At 39.6% G+C, this 20,837-nt stretch overlaps 1 protein-coding gene across 2 annotated transcripts in view; it reads left to right on the forward strand.

Annotated features, from left to right (window-relative positions):
• Positions 1–879: 879 nt before the first annotated feature.
• The window catches only part of EFNA5 (ephrin A5), a 278,238-nt gene continuing 258,280 nt past the window's right edge, over positions 880–20,837 (forward strand). For both annotated transcript variants that reach the window (XM_032335599.1, XM_032335600.1), the window contains exon 1: positions 880–1,131. In XM_032335599.1, coding sequence (XP_032191490.1) covers positions 1,007–1,131 — 125 coding nt within the window. In that variant the 5' untranslated portion in view covers positions 880–1,006. The remainder of the gene's footprint in view (positions 1,132–20,837) is intronic.

Below are 20,837 nucleotides of genomic sequence, written 5' to 3' on the forward strand. Positions count from 1 at the left end.
CCTCTGCTCTTCATTCACTGTGGTGCACCCACACCCGGCCAAGAAAAGCACGCGCGAGAAATCCCCGAGGCTCCGACAGCGCCCGGGGTGTCGTCTCCCGCCGCCGCAGTCCGACTCCGCCGGGGGACCTGCCGGAAGACACGAAGAGCCAAACTTTTCTTTGAGGTTCGCAAGGCAAGACCGCTCCTCGCCCGCTGAGCTGCCGCTTAAGCAGTTCCAGGACGCCGGCGGGGCTGGGTTTGTGGCCCCGGATCCCCACCCTTCTCGGCACACCGCCCCGAACTCGCAGCACCTACGACTCCTCCGAGATTTCCAGGGGTCTCCGGGTTAAGGCACGGAGGAGGCGCGGGAAGGGGGTCCTCACGCTCCGGGGCCACAGGCGCGAAGCCCTCCATCCACACGGAGACCTCCTCCTGCAGTTTCTCACCGGCCGCTAAAGTAACTTGGAGCGAAGCGGGGCGCACTGCGAGGGCCCTGGGCGGCGGCGGAGCCGTGCGCAGCCCGCGGCGCCGACGCTGAGCCGGGCCCGGCGGGCCAGTGTATGTCTCCCCGCGGCCGCGGCGCGCAACTCCCGGTGACTGTGCAGCGTGCGCCGCCGCCTGCCCCGACCCGCGGTGCCGCCGCCCGGCCCGGTGCGCACCTCCTTCTCCCGGGGTGACCGGCCTGCCGCCGCCGTTCGAGACACAGCTTGGCACCCCTTCCCCCGCCCTCGCCGCCGCCACCACACACGCATGCTTCTCTCCATCTTGTGATTCCTTTTTTCCTTCTGAACCCTCCAGTGGGGGTGCGAGTTTGTCTTGCCCCCTCCCCCCCCACCGTCTCCTCTTCTCGTTCTCCTTCCCCTCCCCAGCTTGGTGTGCGCCTCTTTCTTTTCTCGCCACTCTTCATTCTTATTTATTCATATTTATTTGGCTCCTGCTCTCTTTCTCCCCTTCCCTCCCTCCCTCCGGATCCCTGCTCTTTCCCGGGAGCGGCTTGTCGGGGGCTCCGCCGCTGGCCAGGCGTGATGTTGCACGTGGAGATGTTGACGCTGGTGTTTCTGGTGCTTTGGATGTGTGTGTTCAGCCAGGACCCAGGCTCCAAGGCCGTCGCCGACCGCTACGCCGTCTACTGGAACAGCAGCAACCCCAGGTAAGGCAATAGGGGGAGCGGAGAGCCGGGGATACTCGGGCCTCGGCACCCTGCGGAAGGAGCGGCAGTGGCGGCGGGGACCAGCGCGCACCAGCCGCCGGCGGCGCGCACCCTCGGAGCCTGCGTCGTGAGGGCGCTGATGGCTTTCGAGGCGCCCACGGGAAGCGCTCCTGTCGCGCCTCTCTTTGTTAAGCTGCCTCAGAGAGGCCGGGAGTCCCTGGGAGTCCCCGGGGCAGCCCAGATCCGCTGCCTCTGCGGAGCGCGGGGAGACTCGGAAAAGGCGGGAGCTGGGGAGTCGAGACTTATCCGCTTCCTCACCCGGGCAAGCCGGCCAGCATCTCGATCCCAGCGTAGCGCTTGGGCACTGGGAGTCCCGGGTGCGCGCCACCAAGAGTTCCCGCCTGGAGCGTGGGTGCGCAGGGACTGCAGGGAGAACGTGCCAAACATCCCAAAAGTTTTCTTTTTCTTTTTTAAAATTTTCTTCCCTTTTCTCGGTGCGTTCAGAGTGCACGGGCTGGGGGAAGCGAGGGGGGCTGGGAAGCGGAAGCTTTAGGCTCTTATTTTCCTTTTTAACTGCGAGGCAATCATCCGGCCCCTGGCCCAGTCTCGGCCCGGCGCGCCTGGCAGGGGAGAGGATTCTCCCACCTCCTTGCCCCCCGTGGGCTCACGGTGCCAGAAAGTTTGATCTAATGCCGGGTTACGTCATGTGTGCGGAGCGAGCTGCTGGAGTTGGCCTAGCCGGGAGGTGGGAGCCCTTAGTCCACGGCCTGGTGGTGTGAAGCCGGAGGAACACGCGCAATTACCTGGAACAGTTTTGTGGGCGTCCCCGAAGCCCGCCGGGTACGCGGAAGGCTAGAGATGGGCGCCTGGGGCCGCCCTAGCGCTCCTGCTGGACTCTGGCCACCCGCAGACGCGTCCCTTGCTCAGGGATTCTGGAAGTGGGGAGAAGTGAGGGTTGTCCAGCTTGTCTGCGGAACCCCTCCGGATCCAGAGCAGCTCCGAGCCCTACTTTCTCCCCCGCCTGTGGGCAGCGGTCGGCCCCGCTGGGCCCATAATGCTCTGCCACTCTGGGACCTCCGCCAGCTTCCAGGTGCTAGCTGGTTTCGGTGCCTGCCTAAGAGGGAAACAGCATCGATTATACCTAAAATCCCAGGTTTTTCTCTGGGCTGGAGTGGAAGTTGGGAGGAGAGAGGCGGGAGGCCGAGGGCATAGTTGGTGGCTGCGCGTCCAGGGTGTATGGGAGAGAGGGGGCTGGCGGGCGCCTCCAGTTCTGCCTACCTCCGGGTGGCCGTGTCCACCGGCCTCCCTCCTTCCCCCCTGAATTCAAGCTTGGGAGGGATTCCCCTCTTGAAGTAATGCCAGCTTAGATGAAGATGGGCAGATTTCCCCACAAGCGGTCGACCGGTTGAGAGAGGAAAGTCTCCCTGCCCCTCCATCCCCAACCCTGCCCTGCTAGTCCAGGACAGATAGTTACACCCAGGTAGCCCAAATCTTAAATTGCACCGCCCGGCAAAACTGGAGACATCCCTGAACGTTTGGTTTAAAAAAAAAAAAATGGTCTTCGGAAGGTGGGTGGTGGGTTGGGAAGCTATTTCTTTGACATGCCACTTACCACTATTAGGAAAAGAAAGAGAAGCCATCCCGCTAGAGGAGATGCCTTTTATTAAAGCTGACAAGACAAATAGAGCAAGCTTTCCAGTTGTGATGGTGTTAAAAGCAAGGCTCATTATGTTGGTTGGTTTTATTCCCCCCCGGGCTTTATTAAACAGCATATACGAAATAGAGAATTTCTGTTTCTAAAGTTTAGCGCCCTATTAAATAAAACAACAGAGAAACTGGTTAGTTGAATGTGGGGCATTTTGTGCTTAGTCGTCTTTTCCTTCCCACTCCAAACTTCTCAGTGTGATCTTTTCCTCATAGTTTTAATTTACTTGGATACTTGGGTGTTCCAGTCATCCTAGGTTAAAACAGAAAGAGTCAGCAACACCCCACTCCCCCCTCCTTCTTAACCTGTCAAGCTAGTCTGAGTTAGTTTGAGGACATGTTATCTTAGGTTATCTCTGTTTTATGCTTTTGATACTGTTGTTTGGATTGAGATTAGCACATTGATTTTTGTCACAGGTCATGTTTTTTAATAGATTTGCCCTGCCTGTAGAAAACTCTGCTCAGGGTGCCATGGTGGCTTTGAATCTGCCCAGACAAAGTTAATCTGTAGAATTTTAAAATACCAAGGGTATCCTCAAGTCTGTATTCTAATTCGAGGCTTGTGGAAATACCTTTTTATTTGATCATTATCATTTTGATTATGTTTAGAAGAAAGGATAATGTACCCCTCTCCCAAGAGATTCAGTTCTAACTTTAGTATTCTTAGGGGTTTGTGGGTGCATTTATCTTCATATGTTGTCGCAGTAAAACTTACTTTAAGAAATAACTGTAGAAGTAGGGGACTGGTAGGTAGATTTATCTCTGAAATGTTGAATAAGATTTTTTGGGGGGGATGTATTAAGAAAACCCAGCTTGTATGTAATTTAAAAGCAGCCAATGCAAAATAACTAGTTTAGAAATAAACACAGTTTATCTCAAAAGATAGTGAAGAATCATTTTAGAGAATTTTCAAGTTTTATAAATTCAGTGTTTTACATTTTATTTTTAATAATAATATTATCATTTTGTAAAGTAAGCTAACCATGCCTTCTGATTTTATATAAATCCTATTTTTTTTAGGACTTGCTAAACTAATAAGATCAGAAGACTTAATCTTTTGGAAAAAAGTTGAAAACTTTATTGCAACTTAAACAGATCAAATTTTTTTTTCTTAGATAAGATAAGGTCACTTAAGCTCCTAATAAGGGATTCTGTGTCAAAATGAAGTAAATATGTTTTAGTTTATACTAATGGAGTTGAATTTGAAATTGTTTAAATATAATTAGAATTAAGTATTATATCTTGATCCCACGGTTTAAAGACCTTATATTGTAACTTGTGTAGTCCTAGGAGTTTATTGTTTTCATTACTGATTCTACCATTAGCATCCATAGATCTAGATTAACAGAGAAAAAATATTAAATTTATTCGCTATCAGATAGAATCTGTCGTCCTAGGTATGTGCTTCTAGAAAGTGGATGTTCAATTTTCAAATGCTGAGAACTTTTTAGTTGCTAGTATTTATTGGGTGGTGGGCCAAAAAACCAATTTTATGTTTTGAATTGGCACAAATTTCTGAAATAGGAACCGAGAAATATCAATCTGAATAGAAGTATATGATAACATTTGCCTAAATGCATCTTCCATATTTTAAAAATTTGGAAAGTTGTCTGGATTTCACTTAAATATAGTAATAGAGTGATCCTTTCAATGTTAGGCTGAATTCTGAACCAGCACGTTACTAAGTAACTTTGAGTAATGAATATCTAAGTCCAAGAGAATATAGTTATTTGTCTTTAATTTCTTAAAGAATGTAAAAAGCTTTTGAATAACTTTTAAAGAGACTTTCTGTAATAAAACTTTATTTACATTTTCCCATAGCAGCTACACTTATAAAGATAGAGATGACTCAATATAAGAATATGCCTCATAATCTAAAGCGTGCTATAAATGGTTTGGTGCTTCCAATGAGAATATTCTTTTAAATATTGTGTGTATATCGAAAAGTTCTTGGTTCCTTTTGACCAGCTGCCAAAATGATGATAGGGATAATTAGACATGTTTCCTACTAGTTGGCATTAACGGGTGGAATAGTAAAATAATACGGAGGCAAATACCACCAGTATACTTTAAGAATATTGGTTCTCACTTAATGCTTTGCTTCTGTTAGGTTCTGAGTATCACCAATTTAAAGTGTTATGTTCTGATGAGAAAAAAAAAATGTCTCTATAATTCACCCAGAGTATATACTAAATTTTAACATGATCATATGTTTTCTTTGGACTTTTAAAACTCTTGTAGGGACTTGTAAATTAAACATTTCATGTTAGAGTAGCAGGTAATTGACACCATTTAGTTTTGTTAACATGTAATCTTGGAGTTGTGAAAGTGATATGAGTTCTAGGTCAGTACTCCCAAACCTTTGTGGCTTACAGATCATGTGTATGTGGCTAAGAGAGAGGTAGTAACTTTTTTTTTGCCTTGATCATAATTCCTTGGGTATTTTTTCCTTTCAAAATAAACTTGTTTTATTTTTTAAAATCAGAGTCATCAGTGTTTTATTATGCATATACTGGTATTCTAGCTCTGTGCCTTTTCCACTGACAAATAAAGGAAATCGGTTTGATTTAAATCTAAGAATTTTTTTTGAGGAAAGATGGAAAGTTAAACCTGGTTTGGAATTAATTTTATCACCAAACTTGTACGTGTATAAATTTATCTTTGAAATTTTAAATGTTTTAAATAATATCTTATATGTTAGAAACTTAAAAGTTCCTCAAATAAAAAACATTATTTAGAATTTTTTTTAACTTTATCAACTCTGAGCCTCAGTGTAATGCATTAGATATAATTAGGTAATTTTATTATTTTGATCTTTATGTCAGAATTTATGTAGACATCCGGATAAAAATAAAGCAGTATGCCAGAGATTCATATCTCCTGTTTTTACCCTAATACATTTGCTGGAGACCTGAAGTCAATCCTTCCCACTCCCATACCCCGCCCCACTTCCTTTTTTTTTTACTTTACAAATTGCTATAAGGGAAAAACACTTCTTGCTTTGGGCCACTTTTCCCTAAAAGTTTGAAAAGAAAAATGAATTACTGAGATGTTTGTTCCATCCATTTTATGCATTATATGTTCATAATAAGCTCTCAGAAATAGTCAACTGTCTTTTTTTTTTTTTTTTTTAGGTGATTAGAACATCAGTGCTATTTGAGGTACACTTGGCTACAGTCTAATTTGGCATTTCCAGCATGAGACCAAGGTCAATAAACTCCCTGTGATTAAAAGAATCAGAGAGAGCCTTCAGTTGTTCATGGCTCCCTGTTAGTTGGTTTTAGTGGTATTAACTAAACCATAGGTTCACTGAAGGAATATCTTGTTGCCATGTGTGTTCTGGCTGATAATCAATAGCACGAGAGGCTTCCACCTTTGAAGGCTGAGGATCAGGTTTGGAAGGAACACTTAGTTATATGGGGGCAAATTAACCTCGTGAATTTCTTGCCATTTAATCTTGCAAGATGCCTTCTGAGCAAGGCATTACATTGCATTCTGTCCACTGGCCTGATTTCCTGTTGGGTAGGGACAGATAAAGATGAGCGCCTTCTCTTCTCCCCTGTTGCTATGAACCAAGCAAGCTACCAGCTTCATGCTGGGCCAAGAAAATGAATGAATACAATTAGTCCTTCAGGAGTCCTGGCCTTCCGCAAGCTTGGTAGAAGAATATGCTAAAAGAGTGTACCTTTGAGGAAGAGAATACATTAAAATACAAAGTGGAACAGGACTAAGAAAATGTTAAGAACAGAATTTTACATGTGGGCAGCATTTATCTATTGTTTAGTGGGTTTTCCCTCACTATAAATCATTTGCTTTAATAGTTCTTTAAAAAAGATGCCACTCAACCCTTTTCATTTTTGTATTTGTTTTGAATAACTTCCAGTAGCAATGAGGATTTTAAAAGTTACATTTTATTTTTTTGTAAGGAACCAGTCTATGTTGCTGGTTGAGAACATATTCTCAATGTTCTTTTTAGAAATAGTATACAAAGTGTTAAAATAGCAGATCTGATTAGAATCTTCATGTTGGAAAGGAAGCCTGTGTGTCCCTAAGTACCGCGTGGAAGGCCCTGGCCACTTACCCAGGATATTCAGACATGATCAGTCTTCCGAACTGAGAAAAAATTGCCTTTTGATCATTTGTGATGGATAACACCTTCATATTCAGGTATAAAAACCTCAAAGAGGAGTATAAGAAATGAGGTATTAATATTCACTTTTAGTGATTTGTCTTATGCTGGTGGTCTTAGACAGCTAAACATCAATAAATTACTGTCTCTTTAAAGGGCCTGATTTATATTATTAGATTTATATTTTCGTTTGCTTCTGAACCTATATCCTGACCTGTTTTGTAGAAAAGTTTCTTGTGATTAATTTGAAATTCCAGTGTTTCTGAATGGGATATTCCTCATAACCAGGAGGTCTATTTCCTCTTAAATCTGTCTGCGTTTAGGTCTTTAAACTTAAGTCAGTTATAAACAAGAGGGCACAAAAACAATAGAACTGCTTAGTTTAAAATTCAAAAGAAGTAAGGTGGGTTTTTTGGTACTATAACTATTACACATAGTTTGATTATAAATGGGAATAGTTCCCTGTATCTTAGTATTCTTGATAATCTCTACTCCTTGTCCCACTTGGAAAGATTTATTATAAACTACTGAAATCTGTTCACTATTTTGGAATGTGAAATGGGTGTGGATATAAACTCTTGGTTTTGAGGCTTTTGAGTATAGTTTTCAAACAGCCATAGATTTCAGTAAAAACATTATTTTAAAATAGTGAAAACTCCTACTTAAGTTAGCTAGTTGCTGAGAGATAGTGGTGTACCACAGTCACAGGTTACCTGAGCTTTCATTCAGGTAGAATTCTATCATTTTCAATAAGGAGAAATAAACCTTTGTCATCTTTAGAAACATCCTTTATACAATTGACAGTTGACAGGTTGAAGAAAATGTTACTGTCAGGTCTTATTTTCCAGTCAAGTGAGAAATAAAAATAGTTTTGAGTGATTTTTAAGAAAACCTATTTAAAAATTATTTCAAAATGTAGGAGAATGCTTTTAATATTTATAATGTATGTCATAGAATTAATCTGCCATTTGCTTCAGGGAAGGTCAGCAAAGTGCAATTCAAGGAGAGATTCTGACAGTTAAGTTCCTAGGCTGTTTACTTCAAAAAAAGTCCAATATAGTTGTTGTGTTTGTAATAGGATATCACTGGATATTTTATGATGGCTTTCTTTAAGAGATACAGAGAACATTAGTAGTATTCCTGTTATTACTTGCAAGTGACCTGTTTTCCATGAGTGATGATCATGATTCGGGTATGACATGGGAATTTTGGTCATGTGATATCTGTAGGTTGACGTATTGGACAATTATATTATTGGCACACAAAGATTAGACCTTTTTAAAAAAATTCATAATTTTAAATAACTGCACAGTGTAATGTATAGTTTTCCGTGTGGAAATGTGTGAAGACGTGCTTGGAGATTGGGGGGGAAAGATGACTAAGTTTTTCTCCCCAATTTAGAAAAGCTAGGTTTTTGGCTTTCTGTTAAATCAGCTTTTTTTTTTTTTTTTTTTTTTTAAGAAGCAGCCATCTTGTTTTAAGACCGATTTTATTTCTTTCATGAAAATGGTCCGGAAATGAATATGGACGATAGGAAGGACTGAACCACTTTATAATAATTTAGGCAGGGCTCTATATTTAAAGCTCTCTCCAATTATTTGTGAGTTCATTAAAATGCTATCTTCTTGTATTTGGTTGAAAAAAAAGGATGTTTTAATTAATAATAATATATTTTAAACTTGGGCATATTTTAATGTTACATGTTGGGCTATACCATGTTTACATACGTATTTTTCTTTTGTAGCTTACAATACGTGGTTAATTTCAAAGTAGTATGTTAATAGCTCCTATGGTCACCCCCCTTTACACACACCAAATCCTGATTTCCTTTTTTTGATTGTTCTAAGCAGCCCTTTTTATGTCAACCAATATTTTTTCCCCCCAAATCGCTCAACGGTACCTCTCTAGTCAGAGGTGATGATAAAAGTATAGGTATCTTTAAAAATGAAACATTTGGGGTGCCTTCAGAAACATTATATGAAATCAGAGCCTTTTTGTCCCTGAAATCTAGGCTTTCGTTCTCTCATTACTAAACCGTTCTTGTGGGTTCTTATAGGAAATAGAGAAAATTATACTGGCAATGAATTCATATTTGTTATTAAAAATTATGAGAATATATCAACTGAATCTGCTGTATTTTCTACCACGTTTTGTATTTTTGGATCCATTTGGAAGAACATGTGGCCTAGTAAAGTTTACCAAAAATTTATACTAAACTTCTTGCTACTGCATCTGTTTGATGATGCCTGGGAACATTATTCCCATGAACTGCAGTAAAAACAGAACTTCCTTAAGATTAATTTCAAAGTAACCTGACTCAGTCAGCCTGATTAAACTGGGCACAGATTGAAAACTACTTATGTCACAGATTGCTTCAGTTCATTAGAAGTAGGATTTTGGGTGATTGCTGATGCAATACAAAGGTGATAAATAAAATGCATGTTTTAAGAAATGGCATACATCTCCTAGAGTCCTTATTGAAATCCAGGTATGAGTTGATAGTTTTTGTACTGCAGAGCTTCCCTCTGATATCCATCATGCATCCATTTTTTTGTTTTTTGACTGGCTGATGGAGAGGACTGGAATAACTGAGTGTCCAAAGTGACCTTTTTGTTTTAAACGGACTAACAAATACTTTTGCTTTTTCTTGTTGCTTCTAAGCTGTCAGAGGGTCCATTCTGAGTCTTATTAGTGACTTATTTATGTATGTAGAGGCCATAGCTAACAACTAGCTCTTGCTTCATATTGTGAAAATGCATTTTAGGAAAGTATTTTGTCATACTAAAATGCACTTTTATGGCTTGAATAAAATCAAGGCATGGCCTCTTTTGGCTGGATAATTATAGTGCAAATTGTGATCTGGATTTTGATGGTGGTAGACATGATACTTGATGTTGCGTGTTCCACAGACACCTGCGGGACATATGACTTTGTCACATTTACCGAAATTTAATAATGTAGGGGAGGGGCTTAACCTCTTGGTTAGGTGTTTTATTGTACTTAATTTTATGGAAACAAATGGGAATGGAAAGAAAAGGAAGACTAATTCTAAATATGGGGAAGTGATCCTTCGCGTTTAACAATTAGGTTAAACAAAGTGGGAGCAAATGAGCCTCGTTCCCCTTCTATTGTTTCAGGGCAAGAAAATACAGACAGATGTCGGAATGTGGAAGCTGTGACCTCTGACCCACACAGCATGGCCGCTGCCAAGGCACACAAGTGTCCTGAGCCACCATAGTAGCAAGATGCTTTTTTGAAGTGACTGACACTTTGAGATGGAGAACCTGAAACTGATTCTGTAGCTGTTTGCAGGTCTCTGAAGTATCAGTCTTTTTAGCTTCACTTTTAAGTTCCTCACCTTACCTTTTATGAAAAATGTTTCTTTGTTTGGCTCAGACAGAGCTTTTGTGACTTCTGGATGGGTTCTGTATTCCTGTAGCCACTATCAATCTTTGCCTCCCAATAAATTCATTCGTCGGGTTGGGATAATGGAGGAGGCTCAGATGTATGGCTCTGCTGCACCAAAGCGTTTGTCGGCTTTATTTAACTAATATATATATTTTAAAGACAGATGAAAGCACTGGTTTTATTAAAGGCCTTTTCTTTTAGTTTCCGTCCTGCATTCTTGCCAATAACCCTTGGGTTCAGACAGACCATTAATGTTTTAGATACTGTGGCATTCAGTGTTTTTTTCATATATTTGTTTACTGTTACTGCTTCAATAAACTTTTATGCCTATTTCGGTAGTTTTCTGGTGGGGGCTCCATTTATTAAAATTTAGTGACCCAGCACTAAGAGGGGTACAGTTCAAATCGTGGGGCTTCTGACAGGGTTTTGTGTCAAACTAGAGAAAATAATAGGGAAATGAAAGCTGCCAAAATGTGTCTCCCAATTACTAATTAATCAGGCGAGAAAGGACCTCAGTGACAGATCTGGTGTCCGCCATGACAGCAACTCGGGGGGATGCTTTATTTTAAATACTGTATAAAACAAATTAAAGTAAGCCTCTGGGAGTGGAGCACCCAGATATTTGATTTCACAAGTGCTAATTTAATTCCGTGAAAAGCAAAGCAAAAAGTAAAATTTGAAACTGAATCTTTGTACTCTTCACTGATAGTATCAAAACAAAGCTAAAGAGTATTTCCCTTATGAATAAACAATGCCTTTATTCTTATTAATATTTTAGCACAGATACAGTAGTATTCTTGGTTTTAGTATTGATAGAGCATTTTAAACCTACTTTATTGTCAATAGAGACTCAGGGAAAAATTCAAAATTTTCCCATCATGTGCTTGTCATCAGTATTTTGAGAATTACTGTAACTGAAGAACAAACCTTTTTTCCTTCCCTGCAAATATATGTTTTTGCTGTCCCAGAGGTTTCCTTCTCTTCTGGCAATATTCCCACTATGGTTGCTGGACCCATAATTAAATGCCTCTTATTATTGTATTTTTTCCATAGCATTTACAACATAAAAAGAGAAGGGTCTTATATGGAACTATAGCTGTCAGGGGAACAATGAAAACTAATTACACACTCAGCTATCACCATTGTCAACTATACTCTTGGGAAAACAAAAACATGACAAAGTGTGTGTGTTGGGAGGGGGGTGTATAAATATATAGGATATTCCATATGAATGTATACGTATGGGGTCAGACGTATCAGATGACTTCACTTGAAACTCTGGGTTCCTGGAAACAAAACAAAAAAGCATAAAAAACCATCTGATTCAGTTACTTAATAAGAAACAAAGAGATTCTTTACTGAGGAAGGAGTCCTTACTTTAGGGTCTCTCTCCCTTTATTATATGGACTGAGAGAACCAGCAGTCATTTTGACTCTGAATATCTCGTTGTTTTGAATTTTACTTTGGAATGGGCTTGTTATGGATACCTCTGTAGAAGCCGTTAATGTGTCTGATTATTTCTTAACACGTACCTCTTTTACAAATTGTGACTTCCTAATTCTAGATTTTTGTGTTGATATCTGGTGATTTGAGAACTAATTACCTAGTTTGTTTATGATGTAGATCTCTCTATCACAGTCTTTCCTTTTGGATGGCTTTGGCCATTTCACTGTTTCTGGGCCTATGTGATTGGGAGGTGGATTTGAGAAAGAAAATAAAACTAAAAAATGACATCTCTGAAACTTAGAGCAGCTTTGGTGTGAGATTTGGTAAGAAAAGACTTTGAGGCTATTGAATAACATGAGGTTTTGGAATCAATTTTGGATTTCAATCATCCGTGCCATCCCTGTTCTCTGGTACTACGTGGAATTAGGACTTGGCCCTATATAATGTTTTCCATTACTTTCTTGATTCCTTGGGTGAATTCTCTGTAGTATACTTAAAACCAAAGCCAAATGGGTGAATTTAGAAATTATATATTGATTTTAACTTTTCCAAAGTTTTCACATTAAAGCACTATTATAGCTAATATCTAAGTATAGTAATATATTCCTGTATTGAATATCTAAAAGTTACAATTGATAAAATATCAATTGAGTGATATGTACAAGCACTGGTAGGCACACAGCAGTTTCAGAGACAAAGACAGCATCTGTACCCTGAGGGAACTTGCAGTTTTGTGCAATTACAACAGTTTTATACACAGAATAGATAGTGCTATAAGAAATGTTCACATATGGATTTATTCAGCAAATATTTATTGAGTGTCCACTGTGGGCCGGGTATTGTTCTTGTACTAGAGATATCCCAGTAAACAGTGTAAACAGCATTCCTGCATGAAGCATTCGGTTAGCAATTTCTAGATCACTGCTTCTCACAGTCTAATTGCATGCAGATCCTCTGGAGGTCTTGCTGAAATACAGATTTTAATTCAGTGGATCTGGGGCAGAGCCCCGCGAGTGCGCGTCTCGAACAAGCTCCAGGTGATATGAGGCAATTGGCCTGTGCACCACAGTTTGGGCAGCAAGTTTCCAGATAAGTCAGTGGGGAGAGAGATTACTTCAGGCTCCTCACCTAGGATTCTTGGTTATATTTGCCCTGAACTTCCTATATATAGGAAGTTACTATATAGAACTTACTGTACAGTTCTTTAGTTTCCAAAATGGCTTAGTATTTGCACAAGGGAAAGTGATTTATCCTAAGACCTAGTAGTCTTCATTTTTAGCCACTTCCCCCAACTCTCAGATAAAATAGCTTTTCCTATGGAGGTTTATGCATCATTAAAAATCCGCCATGAACCAAAGTAATAGGTTAGGGATTTTGTTGTAAGTTTTACTTAGACAAATTCTACTGGGGTGAAAATATTGCCTTGGTCCAAAAAGTTTTAGGAGGGTCCTGTCATAAATGTCTCAGGATATTTATTTGCAAACCCTCCCCAGATGTATTTTATGTGGCAATGCCAGAATTACACCTTAGAAACAGATTTTTAACACTTTCCCTTTGAAATTGGAATGCTTAAATGAACCCCAAATGCTCATTTTACATATAGCAGAGAAGATGACTAATAGTGTGTCTGCTCCCACTGGCTGGGTTGGTTGTGAGTGGCTCTTACAGGAGCCTACGCTTCCAATGGAGTTATAAAAGACTTTCATTCCTGCTTTAAAATTCTCTGATTCTAGTGTCCTTTGTGGGAAATCTTTGTTCCTCCACAGTCCAGGTAATATAAAGTCTGTAAATACGCTTCCACTTTTTTTCCACAGTCTATATATCACTTGATTTGCAGAACAAATATCATGGGATGCTCGTATTAAGAAGTAAAGGATGGAACTAGTTAAATTTAGATTACTCTGCCTCCTTACCCTTTCTGTTCTTCACTCTGTGTGTATAAATACAGTATTCCTAATCTCCTAAGTGAACTTGAAAGTCTTTGAAAGCATCACTGAGTTGACTTACTTAACCAAAATTACCTTTCTGGAATGATTATAAAAAGAAAGATGGAGCTGTTTGTACTGTAAATCAGCTATATTTTAATAAAAACAAAAAAAAAAGAGGGAAAGGATGGTGAGCCTTCTTAAATCAAGTATCCTTTTATTTTTATAACAGTTTTTACCAACGTTTTTTATAATTATCAAACAGAAGCAAATCTTTTCATTTTTAAATCCTTGATAAAACCGATTTAATTAAAACACTGGGTAGCATTTTATAAGAACTATGATTCTTAGTAGGAATAGTAAATAAAGGTGTTACTCTTTGCGTTTTTTTTTTTTTTGTGGGTTTATTCTTATGCTCCCCATTGTGTATTATAGGTAAGCATTCTGAGATAATGACTTTGAGATGGCATCTGCTTAGTTTCTAGTTTTATGCTTCTCACCAATACAGGAATTTGAGAATCTTCTGTGACTATGTGTGAACTTATGTGGTTCCCAAAAGCGAAGTATAGTATGTGTTTAGAAGATTATTACATTTAGAGACAGGATATCTTCATTGATGAAAATGTAAAGTCATTTGCATATCTCTAAAGAATGGTTTTTTCCAAATGAGTGGATACACCTAAGATTTGTGCTCATCGCCGTGCTCAGGTGAAGTAGAAGATGCTGACTAGTTCTAATTATTGTGTGTTGACCTTCATTTAAAAAAAAAGGGGGAAATAAATACATTAAATAGTTTTTATTTAACTCAAAGTTATTAACAGCGATTTGTCATCAGATTAATAGGTCGTAATCAAGTCCTTAGGAACACTGATACGTGTACATTTATAGACTGTTCTGGCTGCGTAAAATAAAAACTTTTTTTCTTTTGAGTTTTATAATAGTGGCTGTTGTGAGTACAGCTTTAAATGGGTTTGGGTGGTGGTGTATAGGCAAGAGCTCAGAGTGAGATATTTAAACACCTACCATCAGAATAGATTTTTTTTTTTTTTTTAGTTGTCTTTGTAAACATTTTGTTGGTTGTACTTTAGATCTGGTTAAATTTCAGCTCTAGTTGGTTGCTCAGAATGTCATTCATAGGGATGAAGCTAAGCCTTGGTTCCCTCACCCTAGTAATAAATAAATGGGCATAATAAAAATAATGTCTCCCTCAGATTTGTAAAAATTCAAAGGAAAGTACATCTGTGACGGGCCTTTGAAAATGGAGTTATGAAAGGTAGAGATTGAAGAGGTCAGCTCACTTTGTCCTGGCTCATCTTTTAAATTCTGTGCATTCTTGTATGCTGCATAGAAAACACAAATAAAAACTTGATTTCAGCGCGTCGTGGAAGAATTGACCGTTTTAAAGATAGGTAGAGTTGTATTTTATGTTTTAGGCTTTATCTTCTGATTTCTACAAGGGTAATAATGTGCAAATAATGACACGCGAGAGGCAAGTCTACCGGGCCCTTTTTACCCCAGAAAGGAATTTTGGATCTCCTTTGTTAACGTTGGCCAAGTTTATTTTTAGTACCCCTTCGTGTCCTGTCTGTCTCTTCCATGTTGCTTCTTCTTGAGTTTTCAAACCCTAATATTCTGCTTTGGACTTCACAGGTATAATGAGATATCTCCATCTCAAAGGAGAAATTAATGAATACCGACACCCTCTTGGAGAATGCTTGTATTTCCAATGAGGAGCTTGTTGAAACAAATCAATTCCTGTCTGGGGCTGTTCCTTACAGGCAGCCCGGCTGTCCCTGGGATCCTTGGATTCTTCTGAATCCTGCTGCCAGAAGAACAGGGTTTAGCCTCTTGACGCCTCTGTGCTTAAAAAACTCCTGTTATCCACTGCTTTTAAACTTAGTACATATTAATTATACACGCATTGATGTTAGGAACATAAATAGATCATAACAGCATCTAGCTGAGAAAGGAAACAGAATTTGTCAAGGAACACATATTTTAATGCATTGAAACCTGAGTAACCCATTACTGTCAAAGGGCCACTTTTCTGTAGAATTGTCTGGTGGTTATTCAAAACAGGTTTTACTTCATATGTTTATAGTTATTTAGGAGAATAGCAAATGTGCCTGTTACTTGTTTTAAAATTGCAATCATATACTTACACGATTATTTTGTAATGTTGTTTTACTCCTGAAGGTATAAACCTCACTTATGCTTAAACAACAAAATAATAATTTATAAGGAAAATTATCAATGATCCTATGTGCTGTACCCAGAAATTTAGTGACAGCTAAGGGCAGCACTTGGCAAGTAGAAATAAAAGTGATAATATTGAATAAGAAATTACTTGAAAGAACACTGATAACTGCGCACACTGATTTTCCTTTAAAGATCAGTGTTCTGATATTTAAAATTGCTGTGCTCACTAGAATGCTAGACTGACCTTTGTTACTCTCAGATCATTTTATAGAAAAGCGGATTTCTTTTGTCCTCCGTACATTGGAAGTTAAGATTTATCAAGGGAATGAGCTTGCTATGTGTTTATTTCAAGTGTAAAACTTTGTAATTTTGTGTTACTTGGATTCAGTGTCTGATAAATGATTAATGGTTACAATCCCTCTCCTGTTCCAGGCTTCCTTTCTTGGCAAAAGGGTACTCAAGTTTAAATTTTGATGACTTACTTATTGACACTTCGTATTATTGAAAAACTAATTCCTTATAGTCTTATATCCTGGTTCAAAATATCAGCCGGAGACTTCCTCTCAGCTAGGCTGACTCAGTCTAGTCTTTCCACGAGAGCATGCTGATTGATCACATTTGAGTGTATAGCAATCCAGTAATTCCTTAAGATGTTGAAATGATTGAACTGAGTTGCATTTTAATTATTTAGTTTTTTTATTAATACAGTATGTAATGTAGCAAAGATTAGAGCTGAGCTTATTCCAGTGCATTTGATGAGTTTAGACAAACATAATTGAACAAGCCAATCCTAGTATACCTAAACTTTTACCTCATATTTTTTTGGAGGAGGGATGATTTGAATTCTCTTTATTCTTTTTGTGAAATGCCAAATCATGTCAGTGTATTTTACATGCTTAGACTATAGATGATGGTGATGACTTGTTTATTTGAATGAAATAATGAGCATTATGATTGGTTAGAGCAGACAACTATGAATTTCTTTTCTCAGGTATCTAACTGGAATTTAGTGATTTTATATGGCCTTAATCATTTTAGTAAAATGTCCCTACTATCACTTTAGGTTACTTTTATTACAATTGAATTTTTTTTTTTAATTAAGTTGACTAGGCAAATATAAAGCTGTTTACAGTTAGATAATTCTTTTTTTAATTAAGTGAGTGTCTCTACATTTATCTCAACAAAAGGCAGTGTAAATCCACGGGCAAACTCCATTGTGATATAGTATCACAGACAAATAGCCACTCCTCCTACCCATCTCCCACCGGCCATTCTGTAGTTAGCCACTCTCACTCGTGGGGAGACTGAGTTTTTTTTTGTTTTTTTTTTTTTTTTCAGTTACTGTTTTCAAAGCCAAGAACCAGCATTCCCAATATTGCCCAGATAGCAGACACATGTACTTATTCTATGTAAATATCATATGGTACCTACCAATGTATACTCCTAGTTCACAGCGTTTGAGAACCACAACTTCATTTTAGGACACACTTGGATTGGTAGTATACAAAAGATCTCGTTTGGCAGTCAGTCAAGGAATATGGACTAACCGTTGCGGGTCCTTGCATAACCACTCCAGGCAGGGTAGGCAAATATTGGCAAGCTTTGGGTGGTTGATAGGATCAGACTCCTGCTCACAAGATATACAGGGGTCACATTAAGTGGATTTGCACTTCAGCCAGATATGGAGTTTTAAGACCGCGTTAATCAGTGTTGGAAGACGATTGGTTTTTCTTGTTATAAATTGCTAATTAGTATTGAAAGTTTAACCTGTTTTGTGGAACAGCCTCCCTTGTTTTCTCTGAGAAAGTGGTTTGGACAGTAATCTATTTACTCTGTCTCTACCCACGGCACTACCCCTTTCCCCGTGTTAAAGTAAAATCTAGAAACCTCCGGGGACCCCCCACTGTTGAGTTCTGCTTGGAAGGAGCTTTAAAACGGTGGCTCCAAACTGAAGTAAATATTGACTGGGTCTGGGGCTGAGGCCTGCTCAAAGCCTCCCATTGTTCCTCCTTAGTCAGCACCCCAGAGCCAGGCTCAAGTGCGCATGTGTTAGGAGGAGAAGAAAGGCTGCGGAGGGAAATTAAACGGGCCCACAGCTGAACTCGTAAATGCTCGCCTATGGAGGAAAGGGAAGCCGACTACAAAGCCAGCAGGAGCTTATGCTGGGTTACAGAGAATCTGAGAGACTGAAGTGCAGAAACACTCTCTGCCTTGTCTGTTTCGGAGAAGTTTAAAGTACGTGAAGCTCTTTGTCTTGGTGGGTCCATCATCCCAGCTCTGAGTGAAACCCTCCTGCCAGTGATGCTGTCTCCTCAAGGGCAAATGAAATGTCACATTCTGGTGGACTTGGAAGAAAGATGAGGGGGTAAACCTGGATTCCAGAAGAATCCTTTTCCCTCCCTGATACCTGTTCTGAGGCTTCTGTCAGCCTTTCCTCCTTCAGCTGTCATGTCAGATTACACACTCTCTTGGGTCTCCTAAGTGCTTCAGCATCCCCGGGGTATCAGATGGGTGAGGGAGAACCATATGCCATCTGAAATGAAAGTTCTGAAGTTCCAAAGAGGGGATGTTCTTATGACGTGAAAATTTTTTACTTTTTTTTTTGAAAAAGGAAAATTAAATCATTTAAATATGGAACAGATTCCCTTGTTTAACGTGGAGTACTTTGAGTAAAAGCTGCCTGTATTTTTACCATTCAATTCAAGAACCCAAACAAACAGCTGGCTGACTTATGTTTTAGTGAAAACCACCCCAGTACATTTACTAACTGGATAAGTAAACATCCTTAAAAAGAAATCCTCATGTGTCCTGACTGCAAAGTGATTTTTAATAAATATACAGTAAAACCAGCAGTGTATTTGAATTGTTACTCATTTTGACTGATACTGTAAGCACCCCTTCGTCCTAAATGCCTGGTCTTCTGTGATAGTTGATGTGAACATGTCAGTACTAAAGACCACATGCAGGCAAATGCCAAGACAATTAGAAAAATTCATTAGTTGTCAAGGCAGTGATCAAAATGTTCTGCTTCGCTCAGGCTACTAATAATGAACAACAAAACAAATAACGTCACGATAAAGCATGGAATGCTGTGGACCCAGAGAAAGCTCATCTGTTCAGGGGTAAAAGGAACTACTTCCTAAAAAAATAATTAAGTCTTTGCATGGTGGTTTTGATTTTAATAGAGATGGGGAGAAGCGATAGAAGAATATTACAGAGATTCGTAGCAACTGGGATTGAAGACCTGCTGGTTATAACCATGGGCATGGATTTGGGGGAGACCCTGAAAGTTGTTTATTCAGAGGGAAGGGGATCTGGTGAAAGTGTCTGAGGCAGGAAGGTGGGTTAACCATGTTGCTATGTGTCACTGTGAGGCTGTGTTTCTAATATCAAGGGGTAGAGTTGTTCCGATGAATTGTTCTTTATAGTGGATGAGTTAACAGGGTTCTCAGATGTATTGTAATTGTTCTGCCCTGTTGTGTATCTTAGTCACGGTTTAATTGCTTTGTAAATAGTACTGAATACTGGAAAAGCTTATGTTCTTCAAATTAGGCTTGTTTTATAAGTGGTTAGATGGTAAGGTGGTAAAAACCAGGACAGTTTTAATATTTCCAGACAGAACTTGGGGGTGCTCTACTGAATCTGATTTATTTCACTGATGTATGGACTGAGCAGTTGTTTTCAAACTTCATTTTTAACCAAAAAAAAAAAAAGGGTCATGAAAATCATTAGCAGAAACCCATTATGTAAAACCAAAAAAAAGGAGAAACCACCCAACAAGCATCAGGTTATATTTAGGGAAGTTCAGGATTTGGGGCTCTGCCCACCTGTCTTCCCAAGCTTCTGAGAGCCTGTGAGGACCCTGAAATGGTTCTTTGAATCAGATTTTCCACATCCCCTAAGCAGCACCTTAGTGGCTGTTCAGAGGTGAGTAGGAGGAATTCATTTTTGCTTTTATCGGCCACAGAAGCCCTTGTGTGCCCTTCTAGAAATGGAAGCCTTCCTGAATAACTTCCATTTATTGAGCATCTATTGTATACCATTACAGACTTCCCATTCATTATCATTTATTTAATCCTGACAGCAGCGTTTATTAGGGAGGTATTATAATGACCGTTGTTTTACAGATGAGAAAACTGACTTTTATATGCTGTGAACTTGGCCAGTCAGTGGCCCCTGACCACTTAGGCAGGCTGTGTGGAGTGACATGCTTTTTCTGACAGAACTCAGTGAAATGTTAAAAGGTGATGTTGGGGCAGAATTTCCAAGGAAGCGCAGTGGAGGAAAATGATGGAGGACTGACTGTATGTATGCTGATCTGAAATGAGGGTTAAAAATGCACACTTCTATTCCTCCTTGTTGAGCGTTTAATGACCTGAGAGGTCGCAAACCACAACTTTGCACTCACCAGTACCAATTACCAGTAATCGGTACAACTAGAGGTTAAACGTTTTGTGGACTGCGTTTTTGGAACTAATGGTGAGGCCTCATGTATATGCTGTGTGTGTTGTATGGTAAGAATAATCAGACTGCTAGGCGGTTCACACACCAGCTGGCCCTCCTCCTCAGCATTCAGGTATACTTGATTTCTGATGGCTGGCCAAGGAAGATAGCTATTTTTTAAGAATTTCACAAGAAATTCTGAATATTCCTTGAATAAAACTTTCAGAGTTTAACAATCATATGGTCAGGATATTTTCGCCTATATTTAATCTAAATTTCTACTCTTTCAGTCAGTTTTGGTTTGCATAGTAACAATGTAGGTTTAGTTAAAAATTTTAAATGAAGCTTTGCCTACTTCCGCAGTAAACACATCTTCAGCAAGAAGTGTTTTTTTAAGCTATAGGGAGCAGTATATGAATGCTTGAATTGACTCTGTGTTCTTTTGTGTTCCA

This window comes from Mustela erminea, chromosome 3, assembly GCF_009829155.1.
Source record: "Mustela erminea isolate mMusErm1 chromosome 3, mMusErm1.Pri, whole genome shotgun sequence".
Classification (NCBI taxonomy): Eukaryota; Metazoa; Chordata; class Mammalia; order Carnivora; family Mustelidae; genus Mustela; species Mustela erminea.